The 22,993-nt window shown below is 32.6% G+C and overlaps 3 protein-coding genes across 3 annotated transcripts; 2 read left to right on the top strand and 1 right to left on the bottom strand.

Moving 5' to 3' along the window:
• Positions 1-1,836: 1,836 nt before the first annotated feature.
• LOC112735379 (uncharacterized) lies at positions 1,837-3,141 on the top strand. Its single transcript, XM_025784920.1, has one exon. The coding sequence runs from the start codon at positions 1,837-1,839 to the stop codon at positions 3,139-3,141; it is 1,305 nt and encodes a 434-aa protein (XP_025640705.1).
• A 12-nt stretch (positions 3,142-3,153) lies between these two features.
• LOC112735378 (uncharacterized) lies at positions 3,154-4,920 on the top strand. Its single transcript, XM_025784918.1, has one exon. It carries the CDS (start codon positions 3,154-3,156, stop codon positions 4,918-4,920), a length of 1,767 nt encoding a protein of 588 aa, XP_025640703.1.
• A 10,137-nt stretch (positions 4,921-15,057) lies between these two features.
• Positions 15,058-17,589, bottom strand: LOC112733242 (uncharacterized). The gene is made up of 3 exons (XM_025782131.3): positions 17,274-17,589; positions 16,221-16,481; positions 15,058-15,269 (listed from the first exon to the last, which is right to left on the bottom strand). The coding sequence occupies exons 1-3, from the start codon at positions 17,289-17,291 to the stop codon at positions 15,222-15,224; spliced, it is 327 nt and encodes a 108-aa protein (XP_025637916.1). The 5' UTR covers positions 17,292-17,589; the 3' UTR covers positions 15,058-15,221.
• Positions 17,590-22,993: the final 5,404 nt, after the last annotated feature.

Raw genomic sequence — 22,993 nt, 5'->3', positions numbered from 1 at the left:
AAACCATTTTATATGTATAGTTATATTTAAATAATGTATTCATTAAATATTAGCATTAATGAATAAAATTAAATCATTAATAATTTATAAATAATTATAATTAAACTACAATAAAAATTAAATTACAATAAACTTCCAATGATGCGAATGCGTAATTGATTTTATAAATTTTAGCTACTTATGCGAATATTTCATGTTGACATTCAAAATTAAGAATGCTAGAAACAAAAAAAGGATGTCGGCAGAGCCTGCAAAATGATTTTCTTTTCCATGCTTGGTAAAGGGTATAAAGAATTTGTTTTAGTGTTTCGTCGGGTTGATAAAAAAATTATCGAACTCGATACATCAAATTTACAGAAATGAACAAGGGTTAATTATTAATGCGCTTCCGTTGAAGTTTTGGCTTTTGAAGATTAATATGAATACTTAGTTTAATGAGCTGATCATTTGAATATTTGCCCACTTAAATTGCGAGCGCAATTGTATCATACTTTGATGTATGCATAAAGATTTTGAGGAGTAATTTTGACGCTACAAGTCTACTTTCTTATTATTTTTTTGAGATGCTCCGACAAAGACGCTTTTTAAAATTATTTTTTAATAATTAAAATTTAATATATATAATTATTTAAATTATGTTATTTTTGTCAAAATTAAGTCAGATAAATTAATTTAATCGAAAAATAGTGAATTAAATTTTGAATTCGTCTAAATTAATATTATTTTTTATGAAAAATGACTACAATACATCTATTATATAAAATGACTAAAATACTCTTATTATATATATTAATTTTGAAAATCCTAAATTCTAGCTCTTTTTTTCTCTATCGTTATAGGGTTAGAATTTAAAGTTTTTAATATATATATATAAAATAGGGATATTTTAGTTGTGTTTTTATAATAGGAATATTGTAGTAATTTTTTATAAAAAATATTAATTTATATCGGTTCAAAATTTAATTTATTAATTTTTTTGCTAAACTGATTTATCCGATCTAATTTTAATAAAAATAATACAATTTAATTAATTATATGTGTTAAATTTTAATTTTTAAAAAACATCTTTAAAAAAAAGACGTTTTACATCTTTATCTAAGTAGCTCCCTATTTTTTTTACCAACATTTCTACTAAACTTTTTTTGGTATTGACATTTCTACTAATTTTATTCCGAATCTGAGTGAATAACTATTCTTCTTAGTTTTTACTTTTTAGTCAAAGTAGGTTTTCTATTTGAGCATTTAGCTCGGGATCCAACTACTTTCTAGCCGGATTGGAGATAGTTTGTAACTAATTAGCCTCAATGACCAAGCTACTTTTTGAACTCCCCCTCCTTTCGTTTCCTAAAAGAAAAGAACACAAACCTAGGCGCATGCAAGGTTGATTCTATAAACACACTGATATGAACAAGTAAAAGTCGGTTACGAGTTATAGCTCGGCAACGTACGATTTACAATTGTAACTGCATATTCCAGATAAATCAGCATTTATGTTCTTCCTATAACGTCGGATACACAGTTAATGCTCGGACGTTACACAAAAACGGTAAGCTTCGACCAGCCAGATATAAGGAGAAGAGCAGAAGCCAAAGAGGTAAGCCATCTTTTTCCAAAAGGCATACACATATATATTCTCTTACTAACTTGAGCGTCGGAGGATCTTTGCAGGTTCCCACCACCTCGGTTTCAACCACCGCCGTGTTTCGTGTTCTACCTCAAGAGTTTACCGACCTTTTCTGGGGAACGAGCTATATCTCAGTGTCAACATGTCAGAACATTTGGCGCTAGAAGAAGGGCAAATTTGAGATATCATTCGTTGTAAGCCCCAAATCCCTTATGGCTGATGCTCCTCCCCCTACCCCATCCGAGCTTCTGAAGATGGTGACCGAGCTTCAACAAGCGAACCAACGGATGGCGGAGGACAATCAGCGAATGCAAAATCAAATTGCGCAACTGGTGAATGCTCGTCTGGAGCATAATAATAATGATCACGAACAACACGGGAATGATGAACGACAATCACTACCAACTCATGTCTCTGATACACCACAGAATAGGAATGACGAGGAGCAACAGAATGAAGAGGCCCAACCCGAAGATGAGGGAGAAAACCCTGACAACTCTGTGGGACCGTTCACAGCTGACATAATGAACTTCCAGCTCCCCAGACAGTTCACTCTACCGACCACATTAACCCCATATGACGGACTGGGAGACCCAAAGCAACATGTTAAAAAATTCCGATCAATCATGATTGTTAACGGTGCCTCTGATCCTATTTTATGCCGATGTTTTCCTTCTTTTTTAGACGGTCCTGCACTTGACTGGTTTTGCTCTTTGCCTGCAGATTCTATATCACGTTTTCAGGAGCTAGCCAAACAGTTTGAGGATCATTTTGCAGCCTCGGCGATATATCTCCACGACTTTGACTACTTAACGACCATCAAACAGGGTCCACAAGAAAGTCTAAAAGATTATATAACTCGGTTCACTAAGGTCGCCATGAGTATTCCGGATCTCCATCCGGAGGTTCACCTTCATGCCATTAAAAGTGGTCTTCGTCCAGGGAAATTCCAGGAGACCATCGCTGTGGCCAAACCGAAAACTTTGGCTGAATTCCGCGAAAAAGCTAAGGGGCAGATAGATATCGAAGAACTTCACCAAGCGCGGAAGTCAGATAAGTCGGCCACTAAAGACGACGAAAGAACTCATGATACCAAGAAGGGTTTCAAACCAGTCCCCCGTTACGAATCATACACCCAGTTCAATACCAAAAGGGATGATATCATTAAGGAAATTTTGAATTCAAAACTGATTAAACCTCCTCGCAAGGCAGGGAATTACCCTGAGCCAAAAAACGTCGACAAATCAAAATACTGCACCTTTCACCAGAAGCATGGCCACACAACTGATGAGTGTGTAATTGCTAAAGATCTCCTGGAACGGTTGGCACGACAAGGCCATCTCGATAAATTCATTGCAGGACATATGCAAAAGAGAACGGCATCCAGCTCCGAGCAACCCTCAACAGGTCAATCGTCAAAGGAAAAAGATAAAGCCCCGGCTCAACCACGGGAAGTAATCAATTGTATTTCAGGAGGCTATGCCGGTGGAGGGAGTACAAGCTCGGCCAGAAAATGAACTTACCGAGCTATGTTAGCGGTCAGAGACACTGACTATAATTCCGCACCAATCCCAGACATCCCCGAGCTGACTTTCCGTCCCACTGACGTCAATTGCAGACACACAAACTACGACGACCCCGTGGTCGTCTCTATCCAACTGGGAGACCTTATTGTTCGGAAGGCATTGCTTGATCCAGGGAGTAGTGCTGATGTACTTTTTTTTGCAACATTTCAAAAAATGAAATTGAGCACTAACATTTTGCAGCCATATTCGGGAGACTTGGTTGGATTCTCAGGAGAGCGAGTGCCCGTCCTGGGGTCCGCATGGTTGCAAACTACACTAGGCGAACAACCATTATCCAGAACACAGGATATTCAATATCTCATCGTAGACTGTTTTAGCCCTTATAATCTTATCTTAGGGAGACCTTTTTTAAACAGATTTGCTGCTATTGTTTCTACATATCACCTCTGTGTCAAGTTCCCTGTGCAGGATAATATCGTTGCAACCATACATGGCGATCTGCAAGAAGCTCGGCAATGCTACAACGTAAGTTTGAAACCCATCAGAAAGAAAACTGAAGCTCGGGTCAACTCAATACAATCCAAACAACCAATCTTGGCAGAATTAGACCCAAGAGCTGACTTCCAGGAACGTCCCACGCCTAATGAAGATCTTCACAAGGTCGTCTTAACCGAAGATCCAGCAAAATTCACATTCATCGGAACATCAATGGACGACGAGGTCAGAATAAAGCTAATTAATTTCTTGTGTGCGAACGCCGACCTTTTTGCATGGACTTCCGGAGACATGCCAGGGATTATTCCGTTAGTAATTACACACAAATTGGCTGTCAGTCCGGCAGCCCGACCAGTTTCCCAGAAAAAGAGAAACCTCGGCGCAGAAAAGCGATCAGCATCCATGACAGAAGTCAACAAACTCCTCGAAGCAAAATTCATCCACGAAATCAGGTTCACCACGTGGTTGGCCAACGTCGTTATGGTAAAAAAGAATAACGGTAAATGGCGCATGTGCGTCGACTTTACTGATTTAAATAAAGCATGCCCAAAGGATGCTTATCCTCTACCTTGCATAGACACTTTAGTAGATAACTCCTGTGGTTATGACACTTTGAGTTTCATGGATGCATATGCTGGTTATAATCAGATCCTTATGCATCCATCAGACCAAGAAAAAATAGCTTTCATAACTGAATATGGTAATTACTGCTATAATGTTATGCCTTTCGGTTTAAAGAATGCAGGGGCGACGTACCAACGACTGATGAACAGGATTTTCGAACACCAAATAGGTAGAAATATCGAGGTATACGTGGACGACATGGTCGCCAAGACAAAGATCGGCCAATCCCACATACAGGATCTTGAAGAAATATTTGCTCAAATCAGAAAATATAATATGCGGCTAAACCCTGAGAAGTGTGCCTTTGGTGTAAAAGGCAGAAAATTTCTCGGATTTATTCTGACAAGTCGGGGTATCGAGGCAAATCCAGAAAAATGTCAAGCAATACTTGATATGTGCAGTCCAAAGACAACAAAAGATGTTCAAAGGTTAACAGGCATATTAGCGGCATTGTCAAGATTCTTGCCATGCTTGGCCTTCAAATCTTTCAACTTTTTCCAATGTTTAAAGAAAAGTGCGAAGAGCTTTTTCTGGGATGAGAAATGTGAAGAAGCATTTTTGAGCTTGAAACAGTTCCTCTCCAACCACCTGTTTTGCAGAAACCTAAGCTCGGCGACCCATTATACCTATATTTGTCTGTCACTGAGATGACCATTAGTTCCGCTCTTGTTACAGAAAACAACAAAGACCAGCAGCCAGTCTATTTCGTGAGCAAGACACTACAAAATGCGGAACTTAGATATCCAAAGCTTGAAAAGCTTGTCCTGGCACTTATGTTCTCTGCAAGACGACTCCGACCTTATTTTCAAAGTCATACAGTTATAGTCCGAACAGAACATCCACTTCGACAGATACTTTCTAAGCCTGAATTAGCAGGACGACTGACTAAATGGTCTATTGAACTCTCCGAGTTCGACATACAATTCCAACCTAGAGGATCTGTTAAATCGCAATGCCTGGCTGACTTTGTGGCCGAGTTTACTAGCACTTCATCCGATGAAAGAAGTCGACTCTGGACATTGTTTGTAGATGGAGCTTCAAACCCTCAAGGGGCGGGAGCAGGAGTACTGTTAGAAAGCTCGGATGGTATAGTCCTCGAACACTCTCTCATATTTTCATTCAAAGCAAGCAATAACCAGGCAGAATACGAAGCCCTCATAGCTGGGCTCAGGTTAGCTACTGATTTACATATTGCTAATTTAAAGGTTTACTGCGATTCATTATTAGTCGTCCAACAAGTAAATCAAAGTTTCCAAACAAAAGATCCAACTCTTTTAAAGTATTTGAATATTGTTCAGAGCTTGTTAAATAAGTTTTCTAAAGTGGAAATTGTCCATATACCTAGAGAACAAAACCATAGAGCCGATGTTTTATCAAATCTAGCAACAACGCAAGCACACACTGCTACACTTTTACAATCAACTTTAGACAAACCGAGTATTGAATCAGCCAAAATTTTAAACACCTTGAGTAAAAATAGTTGGCAGGAACCTTACATTCAATACCTCCGCAATGGTTCCATCCCGGAGGAAATTGAAGACAAGGGTAAATTCAGAAGACAAGCTTCTTTTTTCACCTTGTTAAATAACACTCTGTATAGGCGAGGTTATTCTCGACCATTGTTGAAATGCTTGGATAGGTCGGAAGCCGATCTTCTCTTAGCCGAGGCCCACGAAGGAATCTGTGGCATACACTGTGGAGCTCGAAGCCTGGCACAGAAGGCTCTCCGAGCAGGTTTTTATTGGCCGACAATATGGGAGGACAGTAGGCATAAAGTCAGAACCTACGACAACTGTCAGAAACACTCGCCGATCATTAATATGCCTGCTGAACAACTCCATCACTCAGTGGTAAGCTGGCCGTTCAATCGGTGGGGGATAGATATACTCGGTCCTTTCCCCACTGCTCCAAGACAGGTAAAATTTTTAGTAGTTGCAGTAGATTACTTTTCTAAATGGATTGAGGCGCAGCCGCTCGCAAAAATCACATCCTCACAAATGATAAGTTTTGTGTGGAAACATATAATTTGTAGATTTGGTATACTAGGCCATATCGTAACCGATAATGGTCGGCAGTTCACTGATAGTACTTTTAGGGAATTTTTGCAGAATTTAAAGATAAAGCAACACTTCTCTTCTGTGGAACATCCGCAGTCCAACGGCCTGGCAGAGACAGCCAACAAGGTCATCCTGCAAGCGTTAAAGAAAAAGCTCGACAACGCAAAAGGCTTATGGGCCGAGCTTATTCCTGAAGTTTTATGGGCATACAACACTACAGTCCACTCAACGACCAAGGAAACTCCGTTCAGGCTGGTCTATGGATCTGAAGCAATGATCCCAATGGAGGTGTCCCAAAGCTCTATGCGGACGTTAGCCGAAGATCATGAGCAAGCTCGGCAAGCAGAGCTTGACCTAATTGAAGAAATTAGGGAAACAGCAGCTATTCGGCACAGAGCCTTGCAGCAACAAGTGGGCCGACGATATTCTCGGAAGGTAGTTCCAAGATCGTTCAGCAACGGAGACTTAGTACTTCGCAAGACTGAGCAAGCTCGCCGACCTCCTTCTCATGGGAAGCTCGCCGCAACCTGGGACGGCCCGTACCGAGTATCTGAGGTGCTAGGCCAAGGAGCATATAAGTTAGAACAGCTAGATGGCACGCAAATTCCCAGTACATGGAACATTAACTCTTTGAAGCAATATTACAGTTAACAATAAGCAGCTTACCAGTACTCTTTTTCCTACCTTGAGAATTTTTTCCCAAAAGGGGTTTTTTGCTCATAGAGGGTTTTAATGAGGCTGGTTCACCTGAAATAAACTTGTACAGGTACTGCTATTAATAACATTCATTTTCTTTTGCATTTTTATGGCATATCTCCCACCAAAAGAGGGGAACTACTCTAAATTTTCAGATATCATATTCTTTCAAAAAAGAGTTACCAATAAAACGATAAGTCGCATTATCATAATACGGATGCGCAAAAATTACAGTCATCAGGCCTTAAAACGGCTACATCAAAAAACTGATTAGGAAACAGCGAAACCTAATCTACCAGCTTATAACAAAAGTACTTAAGTACACAAATCAAAACATGGAAAGATATCCAGCAAAATACACAGAAATGTTTTCCTTAAACAGAACTAAAAGGTAAACATGTGCAGAATTAGTCGGCAAGGTTGTCATCTCCCTCCTCAGTAGCCTCCTCATCATCTACGAGCTTACCACCTCGGATGACTTTACCAGGATCCATGGCGCCGAATTCTCCATCAGGAACAAGGAACTTTGCCTGATTAACAGCTCGCTCGAAGCCTTCTGCAAAGGCATCCAGAATATCACCTTCCTTGTTACTCTCAAATTCCTTCAACTTCGCAGATAACTCGATCATTCGATCATTTACGGTCGACAAGTCATTTTCCTTCTCTTTCAATAATGCAGAAATCCTTTCATGACACTCCTTTTCAACTTTAAGCTTGGTCTCGGCCTCAAATAACTTTTTCTTCAATTCCTTAATACTCGCCTCACTCAGCGCTAATTGCTCCTTTAACTCAGCAATCTTGGAAGCCTCAGACAATTCCTTCTTGTGTTTTTTCTCTTGACTACGGCCAATACTGGCCAATCGAAATCCTAATACCTAAAATCATTAAACCAACATCATATTAGAAGAGACAGCAAAGAAAAACACACAAACCATCCTATATTTTAGAAACACATTACCTGCAAGTATTGATCAACGCCTACGTCCCCAACCTCCTCTACCCGACTTCCATCTGCCTTAGACTGCACAACCTCATCCGACACAACGCTAAAGGGAAATTTCTTGTTCCATACCGAGTAATTCTCCTCCTCCTCGTCAAATGAGTGTAATTTCTCTTGCCTTAAAGTAAAGTTCGGCAATTCATCGAGTTGCAACTTCTCACCTTCAACTCGTACCTCATCTTCGGTGACTGCATCCGATTTTCTTTTTTTGAATACAATACCCTTCTTCTTCGGTGGGGGCTGATTCACCTCAGCCCCACCATTCCGACTATTGATAAGTTCGGGTCCCAGTATATGCTGCGGATGGCAACACCAATAAAGCGAGAATTTTTTCCCCAAATGCTCGTCAAGGTAAAACGGAAACTCTTTATCTACTGATTTCACTTTCAAAAATATTTCTTTGAAATCCTTAAAAGACGATTTATAAAGTTTGAAGATAGAAAACCCAGGGGTGCTGTTTAAATTAATTCATAACCCTTTCCATATCCCTTTAGCTTGGAATAAAGAAAAAAACAGTTCTAAATCTGCTTTAACTTCAAGAAAATCCATTAAAGCTTCAAAACATCTGATAAAAGCCCACCTGTTTGGGTGTATTTGAGATGGAGCACAGTTCAGTTGTTTCATCACATCACATTCAAAACCAGAAAAGGGGAGTTTAACTCGTAGTTCCTCAATCATGCAACTATAAACATAAAAATATTCAAAATCTTTTTTTCTATGGAAAACACGATCCGCTCGGCTGCATGGCAACAGTTCTATGTGAAAACCAGCCCTGACTACCCTACCCATGTTTACCCGCTTCACACTCTCAATATCAGAAAACAATGAAGCCTGTATATGGACATCATTGTCAACCCAATCATATTTCTCATCATCCTTAACTTGGGGAAGCAATTTTTTCTTCTTCTCACTCATTGTTAACAGGTATGACAGAAAGAATTAATAAGAACAGAAGGGGGTGAAGAAAACTTACTAACCTCTTCTACTCATTGTCACTTAAAAGCTTCTGACTCCAACTTAAACGCAGTGGGTGTGAAAACTTGAAACTCCACCACTAATTGAATTAACTTTTCAGTTCCATAATCAAATCTCATCCACACAAACCAAAGTCACTTTAACGGTCTAAGAGTGACATTGGAAGTTGAACCAGACAAACATTAAATAAACACAATGGCCAATAAAAGTAAATGATTCAAATTTATTTCACACAACCCTTTCATATGCCAAGATTAGGATCTGGTAAGACACGTTGACCTGGGGCTAGATATGCCGAGCTATAACTCGCTAAGTCAGTAAAAAGCTCAACCTGTCTCCTTCAGATCAGGCCAAGCTTGGGGGCTGTGATATGGACAAGTAAAAGTCGGTTACGAGTTATAGCTCGGCAACGTACGATTTACAATTGTAACTGCATATTCCAGATAAATCAGCATTTATGTTCTTCCTATAACGTCGGATACACAGTTAATGCTCGGACGTTACACAAAAACGGTTAGCTTCGACTAGCCAGATATAAGGAGAAGAGCAGAAGCCAAAGAGGTAAGCCATCTTTTTCCAAAAGGCATACACATATATATTCTCTTACTGACTTGAACGTCGGAGGACCTTTGCAGGTTCCACCACCTCGGTTTCAACCACCGCCGTGTTTCGTGTTCTACCTCAAGAGTTTACCGACCTTTTCTGGGGAACGAGCTATATCTCGGTGTCAACAGGTTAGAACACACACTATTTTCATAAAATGTTAATTCCTCCTTCCTCGTGATGATATTATCCGTATCTACTTGTTGAAGCTGTCATGTACTAACAGGAATATGTTGCTTGTCGTGATCTAGAAGCACGAGCTTCCTCATCAATATATCATATCTTGAAAATAACTGTTGAAAGGAACCCTCGATCATAACTTTCCATTACTAACTGATCAAAGAGCATATTAGATCAAACTTCAATATCACTTGTAAATCCAATTGAGTGTTGGTTGTAGGGTGATTACAACATTAAATGGGTTAGTTATTACAATTAAGGTACTTAAGTAATTGGGACTGCCTAAGTTAGGCATTCTGAAGCTGCCGACTTTGGTGAGAGCTAATTAAAAATGCTTTTCTTTTTCATTTTCCCCCCTGTTAACTAGCATTTCCTGCAAGGCAGATGGTGGCCCATCATAATCAGTATACTTGTTTTTTTGGGGCGGTTCACATTTTGTCACACTCACGTGGTATGGTAGAACACAATGTTAGGATCAATCATTGTTGCAAAATTGAGTTTGAAGTTGTAAAGCCCTCTAACATTGATTTAGTTGTCTTCACGAAAATGGAACTGTTCAGGCTCCACTCACTTGAATGTTTGAGATTTGCCATACGACAGCTACAATATTAAATATCAGTAACATGCAGCTGAGATGTGTTCCTCTTGAATCCTCCATCTTATGAATAAAATTTTCCAATGATTAATAGCATTTTTTTTCTTTGAAGTCCTGGTAGGAACTTTAAAACTATGATCTCATGAAAAATCTTGAGGAGCGAAATTAAAAGGAAAATTGTTAAGGTCGAGACTCGAAGAGTATACGAGTTTGTTTATCATATGGAGGCCACTCAGATAAACACGCCTAAAATGTCTTTTTTTAAAGATGTTTTCATATTGTGTTTTAATTAGTTTCTGTATAATTTATTCGGTGTTTCTCATCACATATTATTAAATTCCTCAAAAGATTTTCTTTCCAAAAACACTAAAAAATATTTAATTTGGACTAAAACAAAAAAAAGTAATAGATTAACTATTAGATTTTTTTAAAAGATTATTTACATAAAAAATATATCACATTCATAAATATATATATATATATATATATATATAAAACAAGCTCAAGCGTTTAAAAATTTTTATAAATAAAAAAATAATTAATTTATATTCGTACAATATATAAAATAATTACTATATTATTATTATTATATTATAGATTAAGATTCACTAATTTAATTTTTTTTTATTTTTAATATAAGTATTAGAAATAAATAAAATTTTTATAATTAAATGTAGTGTAACAAAATATATATAATATTAATTAGTTCTTAAAAATTTTAAAAAAATAGTTTCTCATTTTAGTAAAATAACTATTTATTAAAGTAGACAAATTAATTATTTTTTTCTCATATACGGTTTTTTTAAGACATAAAAGCAATTAATTAGGACATTGGTTAAGATAATTAAAGTCACTATTTCATTAAATTTTTAATTTAAAGAAAAATCCTAGTTAATTTTGGTATAGAAATTTCGAATTTAAAAACATTGATAAAAATTATGTTGAATTTTGATTTATTTGATTTTCATTTAAATTAATCACTACATAAGTTAAAGTTCTGTTTTGAAGTTATATTCGAGCTTTAATCTGATTTTTAAAGTTTTAATTTACTTAGTTTGATTTTTTAACTTAGGTATCCGTGACTCATATTAGGGTTTTAAGTGTTTAGTTGAAAATAAAAAATAAGGTAAAAAAATTTCAATTGTCACATCAAATAGTCGCTAGAATGTATAATGTAGCAGTCGTTAGTCCATTTCAGTATGTTGTTAACGATTTTGTGAGACAGTGACAAAAATAAGATTAGGAACCAATGTGAGTCATAACTATTAAGTTGGGAGACATAATTGTTAGAACTGATTAGGAACCAATTGGGAGACATAATTTGTTGTTGCTTGATTAGGAACCAATTGTGAGTCATAACTATTAAATTGAGTAAATCGAAATTTTTGAAATTAGATTGAAATATAATTGTTAGAACTGAACCAGCAGTGATCGAACCGATCAAGCTACTGGTTCACTGGTTTATTGGTTCAACTGATAAATCACTGGTTGAACCGATAAAACTGGTCTCACGTAAATATAAAATATAAAATAGTTAAAAACTTAAAATTAAAATTTGAAATGCATATCTTCACTAACATTTTATGAAGAATCAAGTCTCAACTTCTAAAAATAACTAATATAAAAAAAACCATAAAATTTTAATACTACAATAGTATCTTATTTTGACACAATAAAAAAATAATTAATTCACAAAGCCTATCATCTAACTATAATATCAGTAGATTTTAACACTAACATCAAAACAAATAACCTTAATCACAATACTAGCAATAAAATAGATCAAGTAAATTAATAAATTTTTAGTGAAATTTATATTTATATTAATAATGGTATATAATTAAAATATAATTAATTTTAAAAATAGAAAAAACAAAAATTAAATTAAATTAGATATTTATGTATACTATATAATTAGTATTTGTCAAATATAATACTTAGAAGTGCAATGGCTAAGTGGCAAGTAGAGGTTACTTTTGCTCCAAGGTTCTTGGTTCGAGACCTTGTGGAGACATTTTAAAATTTTTTTCAAGCAGACCAGTTTGGTTAGACCAGTTTGCACCGGTTCTTACCAGTTCACACCGATTTTATTCCTTAAACGGTCCAAAGAGTAAACCGAACTGGACTATAATCCAGTTCTAGTCCGGTTCACTAGTTTTTTGGTCGAACCAACCGATCCAGTTCGGTTTTTACAACTATGGATATAATAATGGTAATTAAGTTGACCATTCAGTTGTTTTAATGGTAATTAAAATCTAATAATAGTTTATAATAAAAGAAACATTCTTTTGCAACAATGAACCTATAGTAATAGTTAGGGGTGTTCATAGATTAGATCATATCCATATAAATCCACAGTATTTATCCGTATCTGATCTGTAATTTGAGAATATGATCTGATCTGTAAGATGATCGGATTGGATCGAATCGGATCCACACTCTAATCAGATAGAAGTAAATATGTTTAAAAAAGTAAACAAAAAAAATTATTGACTTTTTTTTATAAAAATAAATTTTTTTATATTTTTTATTTTATGGATATATTTGATATCTGATCCAAACATAAAAAGTGCGAATATCGAATTTGATCTAATGAGTTTAGTGCGGATTGGATCGAAATTTCAGCCGTATCCCATCTGTAAACACCCCTAGCAATAATAACTAAAAAAATATAATGATTATATTTTTAACTAAGAGGAAGTGCAAAAAAAAGTACTAAATACAAGAACATTTAATCAAATATTAAAAAAAAATTTACTTTAAAACATACAGTTGGACTTTTTTTGCTCATATAATAATAATAATAATAATAATAATAATAATAATAATAATAATAATAATAATAATAATAATAATAATAATAATAATAATAATATGATAATTGCTTTGTATATCACACAAATATAAACGTTTTTTTTCTATGATCTTAAGAAAGGTTTTGTAAGTCTCTAACTTTGTTGTCGATTTTTGTAGTGTTAACTCTCATATTATCAATTTGATTCATATATAATTCGGATGATAAATTATTTGGTGACGTGCTTTCTTTTTTACTGTGATATACTTGTTTTATTATTATTATTATTATTATTATTATTATTATTATTATTATTATTATTATTATTATTATTATTATGTACATTAAAAAATAACAGGCCAAATTATTGCCATAACATAATAAAAGTATGGAAGTTTATCATTCTTCTCTAATGGAGGAAACAAAATTCTTTTCAATAATTTATTTAACGTTTAGTAGAATAAAAATAAATTTTATTAGAATAAATTTTAGTATGAGTTTAATATTTTTATTCATCATAAAATATTTATAGAATTACTCGTAGATAAATTTTGGAAAAAAAAAAACCATGATTTTTAATTTTATTTTTAAATAAACTTTATTTTTAATTTTAAAATAAATTTTATTTTTATTTTTTAATAATATTAATTTTTTACCGTATATAATTATTCAATTATTTTTTAATCATATATAAATAAATTACTCTTAATAAGACTTTTTCGTGTTATTCAATTATCTTTTTTTTTTTAAATAATTAATTATTAAAATAATTAAATTTTTCACAACAAAAATAATAAAAAATTATGAATGAAAAAAATTAACCATCCTAATACTTTTTTGTATTTTTATTCATATTTTAATTATAAACATAAATATAATTTAATTATATTATTTATGAAATGTGACTATAGATGTAGATAAAATTTAGTTATATTACTTATATATAGTTTCATTGTATTGTATTGCTTATAAAGTTAGATTATAATTATGACAATAGAATTGTTCTTGTATTTTTATATGTGTGACTAATTGGTGGTGTTAAAACATTACTCTTAATTATAAATAAGGTTTATAATTTAAAAAATCAAAACTCAATTAAAAAGATACGAAAAAAATGATGTTAAAATATTCTAACTCTTTAAAATAAAAATATTCAAAATTTAATTAAAAATTATTTAAAATTTAAACTCAATAAAAATTTATATTCAATGTATTTTGTATTAAATATATTTAATAACCTATTATATCATATTATATCATATTGGTTGAAATTAGTTTTTATAATGTTAATTTTTTAATAACACTTTATTAGAAAAAATCATCTTTTCAGAATTTTTTAAAAACTAATTAATATTATATATATTTTATTACAATATATCTTGTTATAAAAAAATTATTTATTTTTAATGCTTATATTAAAAATAAAAACAAAATTTAAATTAGTAAATTTTAATCTATAATATAATAATAATATAGTAATTATTTTATATATTATACGAATAAAAATTAATTATTTTTTTATTTATAAAATTTTTTAAGAGCTTATATATATAAAATAATTAATTAATTGTTATATATATATATATATATTTTGATGAATGTGATATATTTTTTTATGTAAATAATCTTTTAAAAAAAATCTAATAGTTAATCTATTACCTTTTTTGTTTTAGTCCAAATTAAATATTTTTTATTGTTTTTGGAAAGAAAATCTTTTGAGGAATTTAATAATATGTGATGAGGAACACCGAATAAATTATACCAAAACCAATTAAAACACAATATAAAGACATCTTTAAAAAAAGACGTTTTAGGCGTGTTTATCTGAGTGGCCTCCTTATCATATTTTAATATTGTGCTTTTCATCATGGGAATCTTAACATGCTTATTATCTTAATCTCTGATTATATTAACTACCGTAGGCTGAAAAGGAAAGATTTTATTTTTCTAAAATCAAGTACAATGGCCAAATAATTATCACCAAACTAAGCAGAAGAATAACCCATGCCTGTTCAGAAAATCTTCAGAAAGCAAGAGCAAAGGTTGTACACGCTAAGCCTTCACACAACAGTTGAAGTAGCTAAGGAAGCTTCTCCTTGTCTGTCACCAAAAGAAAAAGACGTTAAGAGATTACATTATGTAGCACTTAATAAGCAAGACTTTAGAAACACATATATCACAGATCATTTAACACATCCGCCAAAGACATTTTATAAACGATCAATCCATCACAGTATACATTTTATAATTTAATGGACTCTTACCCATGAAAACTGCCCCAAACATTCACTGCATGTGCAGCAACTCGAATCGCGCGATGCTTAGGTATCCTACATCTACATCTATATATAATTTATATACATCCTTCACTTTACACATCTATCATAACACATAATTATGGGTCCCACGTAATATTCCCTTCATTTAATAACATAAATAATATAAACTCTGCTTTCATTGGCTGGAAAGATATTTCTCTTCTTCACCACATTATTATTCACTACTTTCCGCCCTATTTGTCATTTGCGTTCATTATTTGAATTCAATCAATTTCCTGATTCCGTCGTAAAGCATTTTTTTTATGATATACTGTATCTACCAATACCAGTTCCAAACATAAATCAGTCTTGATGATTGGAGGTACCGCTAGGTTCATACTTACACAGTAAGCAATAAAAGGAGCATAGAAAGCATCAATTTGATTTTTCAATAAAGGAAAAATATAAATTCATGTATTTCGGTAAAGACACCAATGTCAACTCATGTATCAACCAAACGTGTATTAAAATCCAAATAGAAAACTGGCTTATTCTTATCATGGTTAACTTAATTAGAAAATTAATTACCTTCATCAGGATATATCCAAAGTATAATCTTTCCTCTCAGAATATAAAATAAACTTAACAAGCTAATGTATGTATGTATTAATGTATGTATGTAATGTAACCATCAATTTTAACAATATCTAATAGTAATTTCATCTACACTTGCCATAGCTACAAATTCAGAAATACTTTAAGGATTAAGAGATTAAGAGGGGAAGAATCTTACAGTTGGAGAGTGAGAACTGTTTTGATGGTAGTGAGGGTGCTGATGCTCGTTGCGGCTATGGCCAGTAGTGTTTTCTACGGTGGCAGTGGTGGTGTTTGGGTTAATGAACTCGTCTTCGTTACCAAGACTTGCCCTTGAAATGTTAGTCTTGTTCTGCTTCCTTGTTTCTCTGATCTTTGAGAAATCTAGTGAGTAATCGGGAACTTGCCCCTTCTGATCCCAGTCCCCAAATTGCGGCACTGATATCCATGCCGCATTTTTCTAACATTCACAAATCACAACCATCTTAGTCAAAATCACAATGATATTTAATAATATATTAAGAGGTTTTAACAGCAAGGTTCTAGTTATTTAGCTTGCACAGTCAAATTTCAATCAGCTAAGAACAATACAAATATCGTCGTCATAAATTGCGGGCGAAGAACGAATCCTAGCGACAAATTTGACTGTTTCTTCTTTATATATTTTTCATTACTTGTACGGCTAAAACACCAATATCGTCATTCCACAGTTTGAAGAAACAGAACAAAATTGATTTATTATTGCTCTGAGCTGGAAAGGAAATATGAAATTCTATAGTAATCGAACTCCTGTCCACCTTTACCAACGGTTTAAAGCGGTCAACCAAATATTCTAAAAAAAATCTTGAAAAATAAACAGCAGAAAGCAACAAAGAATATAGAATTACGATGCCTTAGGTAATTAATCTTTTTTTTTTTCCTTTCAAAAAATTAAAAAATCTTGTTTCTGGTATTGCCTAGCTAACAAGTAACAATTTTCTCTGAAATAGTTATTGATATTAAGCTTTTAAAAAACAATATATTCATGAATTTGTGAATTAGGAGAAGAAAAAAAAAAAGAAGTCTGTTCCTTCTGGTTCTCGTTCATGTAATACTTTGTTTCATGAATAAACGAAGCACGAAAGAAAAGAAACTCCTGCTATATAATCAGCAGATTCCATATGCATATATGCAGAGAGAAAAATCAGTTTCAAGTGAACACAGTATATACGTAGTTCATGCAAATCTCGGAGAGAGAGAGAGAGAGGCAAACCTCTTTACGAGTATCCATAAGAGTGGATTTCAGATCTTGAATTAGATAGAGCGACTAGTTTGGAACCAAGAAATTAAGAGCAGTAATATGAATATATGTAGTTAGTTACAGAGGGAAGTAGCTTGTGACGCAGCTATAATGTAATAGGAAACCAAGAAGGAAATAGAAACTACAATTCTACAAAGAGAGGTCCCCGGGTTGGGTTCGGGTTTGGGCGATGGTGACTTGTGAATTATGATGTGATGCTGCAGCAGCGAAGAAGACCTATTCTGATCCTTACTGCACTGTCTTTCTGTTATTATACCCAACTTTATATGAGATTAACCCATCTTAAACTTATTAAGTCTTAATATAGGAAAATTATCAGGTGTTCCAAGTACTTTTATGGAACATGGCTGTTCCAATAAGCAAAAGGTTCCCATATTAATTTTGTCGTTTAGCAACTTTTTAAAAGACTCTAAAATCCTCTAAATTAGATATTAAATGACATAAATGGACAGCTATAAGAGGTTTGCTGCCCCTTGGATTGCTGGCTTTCAATAACTGACTTTATTGTTTTGAAAAGTTATCAATAATTTTTTATAAATAATAACTTTATAATTTTTTAAGACAATAAATAAATAAATAAATTTCAACCTAGTAATGATTTAAAAAATATAAATTCTAATATTTAAAACATTTGTATCTATTTATGAGTATCATTTATCATCAATAGTTTTAAAATTTAAATCCGTTATAATATACCACTAATCAATTAAATTTCATATTTATCATTCAATTGAATTAAAATATGATAGTTAAATATAATTAATATTTAATTAAAATAGCTATAATAACAACTTTTAATTATAAATATTCAGAATATATAACGTTAGATTTACTTACACATATTTAATAACACTTGTATCAATATTACTCTATTTTATATCTTCTGGATCAAATAAATTATTTAAAATATCTCTAAGTATGTTTAGCTTTAACACAACAACAAATACTTATTTAATATACATTTTAATATATTATGATTAATAAAGTTTATTTATACTTCTATATTATATTTTTTGTATTTTTATTCTCAATCATTTTTTCTTAACCCTTTTCTTTAATTATTTTCAAACATAAACTAAAAAAATTATATTTAAAATTTAAAATTACACCATAGAATATCATCTTAAAAAAACATTCACACCAACAAATAAAAATAAATTTATCTGTTTATAATTGAGTATACTAGATAATTATATTATGTATTACATAAAAATACTAAAAAATACACATAAATTAATATGAAAAAAAATAAAATTATGGGCAAAAATACTAATTTTGTAATTAAGTCTCTACCATGATAAAAATGTTAAAATTAATAGAATATTCTGTTAAATTATACAAAATTTTAAGTCAAATATTAGGCATATTCGTTCTATTTAACGGAATATTATGTTAATTCTAGTATTTTTGTCACGGCAGGGACTTAACTATAAAATTTGATATGGTATAATGACTCAATCATAAAGAAAAAACAGTATATGGACTTAATTGAAAATTCAAACTATAAGGATCGACAAAATAATTAAACAAAAAAAATATAGAGTTTAATTTTTGATGCTCGGACAGTGTAAAATGTTTTACACATTCGTGTAACCACATCTATTTTTTTGAATAACCATTCACAATGAAAATAATAATTATTTTTTATGACGTGGTATTTATGATTAAATGTACACGTAAAATTTTTTACGGTTAAATTCTAAAATATATCCATGATTTAAAGTTATCTTTTTATATTTAAATATAAAAATTATTTATTACATTATACACAAATTAACGTAAACAAATATGTAAATATTTTTTATTTGAATTTAAATAAAATACTAATAATACTTTTATAATGTAAAATTTAGAAAAAAAACATATGAAATCTTAAGTTCAAATTTCACCATTATTAGAGTCTTGTTCTAATGGTTATTTATTACGTTATTTTTAGAAATTATACAAAAACTAAATGAAGCAAAATATATATGTTTAAATTACTATATTTTAATTTTACGCGATTTCACAATCTTTTATATTAATATTTTATTTGAGTCAAACAGTATATATTATTACTAATATTGTAAAAGCTTCAAGACCTGTTTAAAAAAAGATTACATGATACGCAGCTTTGGCTCGCATAATTTATTTAGCTATGACTAGACTCATAAAAAAATCTTAAAAATCTTTTTACATAAAATTGGATAAGGAAATTATCAGTTAAAGACTACCTATAAACTACTCAAATTACACATTCATCACAACATGTTTTCCATATCAATCTTGATCGTTAATATTTTTTATATTAAATCTGAATGATTAAATAAGTTGGAACGAAAAAATTCCAGATTCGATGGAATAGGTGATAAGCTTCCCTTAACATAACAACGTAAGGTTTCTTCTGCCGCTTTGTCACTGCATTTTGCCCACTGCCACTCATCAACACGCTATGCTTACCAAGCAGGCAAGCACACGCCACTTTCCTACTTTATTCTACTACTCTCATTTACATAAATCATATAACAAAGTAATAGACACAAATAATAAAAAATGTTAGGGTGCATGGTATCATCAGTGGACTTTGTTCTTGTTATTGGGTTCCCTTTCGGCGTGTTGCCTTTATTGCTCGGATACCCTGAATCACCCATTCATGCTCACTGCGCTGGCTTAACACTTCTGAATATTCTCCCTACTTTTAAATTTGTGTTTTAGCTTTATGATTTATATATGTCAGCAACGCTTTATTTGTTTGAGTGGAAAAGGAAAAATATATGGAACCAAAATGTGACCAGTCAAAAAGTAAACAAAATCGTTTAATTAAAATCACTTTTTGAATAATATGTTTGAAAACCGTTGCTGAGATCACGGAGCACAAACTAAAACCCGATTTTTCATAGAACCCAAACACATTTTGACTGATTTTTGGCTGATATGCTTTTGGTTCCCTAGTTGTTGTCAGTGGAAAATAGATGAAAAAAAAAGGAGAGAAAGAAATTAAAAAAAAATAATTATTTTTTATTGTTTAATTAAATAAAAAACTCAAAAGAAAAAAGTGAATAATGTAAAAAATAGGTAACATCTATTGAAATTTTTTTCTCCCAATATTAGATAAAAAATAAAAGAAAAATATAATTAATATTAATATTATAATATTATCTTCTTATTTGTTAATATATTTTAAAATATATAAAAATAAAATTATCTTTTTATAATATTATATATTATTTTTTCTTATTTTTTATTTAAATATATTAAAAAAAATAAAAATTTATTTAATTTTTTTTTACTTCCTTTCTCTTTATGTTTTTTCTATCAATCACTAAAAAAATAAAAATTTATTTTATTTTTTTTATTTTTTTTCTATTTCTTTTCTGCCAACCACTCCTTGAATTGATTATTGATCATCAATATATTTCTTTAGTATTACTGATCAGTGAATAAAATTTGATCAAATATGACATGCTTGACTAGTTGACTATTATATCAGGATCATGATGGAATTGATATAGGATGTATTCTGATCTATAACAACAAAACTGAAAAGTCATGCCCACACATTGACAAATTAAAAGAGGATAACCTAAAATTTGTTTACGTGAGTTTTTCCAGAAAAAAATAAAATAAGTAATTTTCTTAAAAAAAATTTAAAAAAGTAAAAGTAATTTTATATTTAAATATTTTATATAAAAATATTTTTTTATCTAATAATTATGTTTTGATACTGTTCTTGCAAGGATATTCTGTCCGATCTATACGTCAGTTCTCTGTTAATCTCATTATGCCTGGTGGCTTTGGCTGAGTCGATGATATCCTTGTGAACCTGGACCTAAGCGTGATACCTACAAAAGGGACTCCGACGCTCAAGTCAGTAAAGAGATAAAATAAATAGAGTGTATATGATTGGTGATATAGCTCTGAAGTATGTTGTTTTCGGGACGAAGTATTTTTGTCTTGTCCTTCCATTGATGGCTCAACCTACTTTATAGATCAGTTTGTAGCTTAGTAGTAAGCTTTTTCCGAGATTTTGGTAACTGATCTTCGTCCAAGATTGTGGGGACTGATCTTCATCCGAGATTGTGGGGAGTGTTCTGTTGGGATAGAGCCGTTACGCCGAGGTATGACTTGGTTTTATCCGAGATATTAGGGGTACAATACACAGCCCCCAAGCTTGACTTAGTGTGGTTGCATCAAGTTGAGCTTTTTGCTGGAGTTATACCTTGGTGCTTTGAGGTAAAATATTGGAGCCCCAAGCTCAACGCGCGTTTCAAGCTTGGGCTAAAAATAAGTGGGTAAAAAAATAAAATTAAAAATGTTTTTTCAAAAAAGAAAGGTTTTTGCTTTGTAAACTGGGTTGCAATAAATTTCACGCTTAGCTATGGTGAAACCGGACCGTTTTGCATTTGGGCGCGTAATTGTTGCTGTTTCAACTTCCCACTAAAATAGTGGGTTTGTAATTAAACCTGTGCCGTTTACGAAACAAGACTTCAGTTTGCAAAAAGGTTTTGATAAGTGAGTAGACATGTCTTCCAGAGGTTAGTCTTCTCATCTTGTATCTGTCTTTTCTTCTCCTCAGTGTTCTTTCGAATTCTTCTCCTCTTTTATTATCTGAAAAATGGTTAAAGAGAAAGAGAAAGAAAAGGTGAAAGCTGTCGAAGTGAATAAGGAGAACCCCTATCATTGGGTTCATGAGGACATGAAAACTCGTGCTTCGTCGTATTGTGATCAGGAGTCACTTCATGCTTTAGAGGCCCCCAGGTTTGTTAGGGATGGTTCTGGTGTTCGTATTGAGTTTCTCCCTTGTTCTAGTGAGGAGAGGGTTTGTGAGAGGAGGGAGGATTGGGGTTATTTTTATATGTACCGTTCCCTGTTTGACTGAGCTGCATGTAAGGTTTCCGTTTTTAGATTTTGAGTGTAAAGTTCTGACCCAATTGAACTGTGCTCCATCACAGTTGCATCCAAATTCATGGACATTTTTGCATGCGTTTGAGGTTCTAATGGGTTTTCTGAAGTCTCCCTCTTCGCTAATTGTTTTCTTTTCTTTGTTTCAGTCTAAGGGGGTTCGTAAAGGGCTGTGGGTTTTTCTAAGTAGCTTCCTTGGTCGCTCTCTCTTTTTGTTGTACAAATCTTCTTTTAAAAATTTTAAGTCGATGTTTGTAAAGGTTCGATCTTTGGAGTCTGTGTATCCCTTTTATTTGGATGACGAGATGATAGAAAGATTTCCTTTGTATTGGTGTTCGAAACCCTTGCAAATTTTTGAGGCTAGTGAAAGAAGTGAGGAAGAGGACTGTTTGTTGGAGTTTTTAATTGAAAACTTTGCTGCTGGAGAATATTTGTCTATTCCCGATTTATTGAAATGTGAAGAGGAAAATGACATTGAAGGGCTAAAATTGTATATAGGTAATTTTGATTTTACACGTCTTAATGATGTTTGGTTGTGTATTTGTTGACTTTCTATTTTTGTGGTTGCAGGTAGTAGGGTGCCGAATTTGAATGCTGCTAAATTCCAAGCGTATTTGAAGAAAAAGGGTGAGAAAGGTGGTAGTGTGTCAGAGGTTGTGAAGGAGACTGATGGGGATGCCGCGTTCTCTGCTGCTCAGGCCCCTCTTTCTCCAAAAAGAAGGAAAAATGAGTCGGAGAATTCTTTGGAGGTCATCTCTGAAGGTGATCAGAGTGTTGCCGTGAAGTCTATT

Source organism: Arachis hypogaea, chromosome 13, assembly GCF_003086295.3.
Source record: "Arachis hypogaea cultivar Tifrunner chromosome 13, arahy.Tifrunner.gnm2.J5K5, whole genome shotgun sequence".
In the NCBI taxonomy this organism is placed as follows: Eukaryota; Viridiplantae; Streptophyta; class Magnoliopsida; order Fabales; family Fabaceae; genus Arachis; species Arachis hypogaea.
The sequence above is the reverse complement of the archived record's forward strand: the minus strand, read 5'-3'. Positions and strand labels throughout refer to the sequence as shown.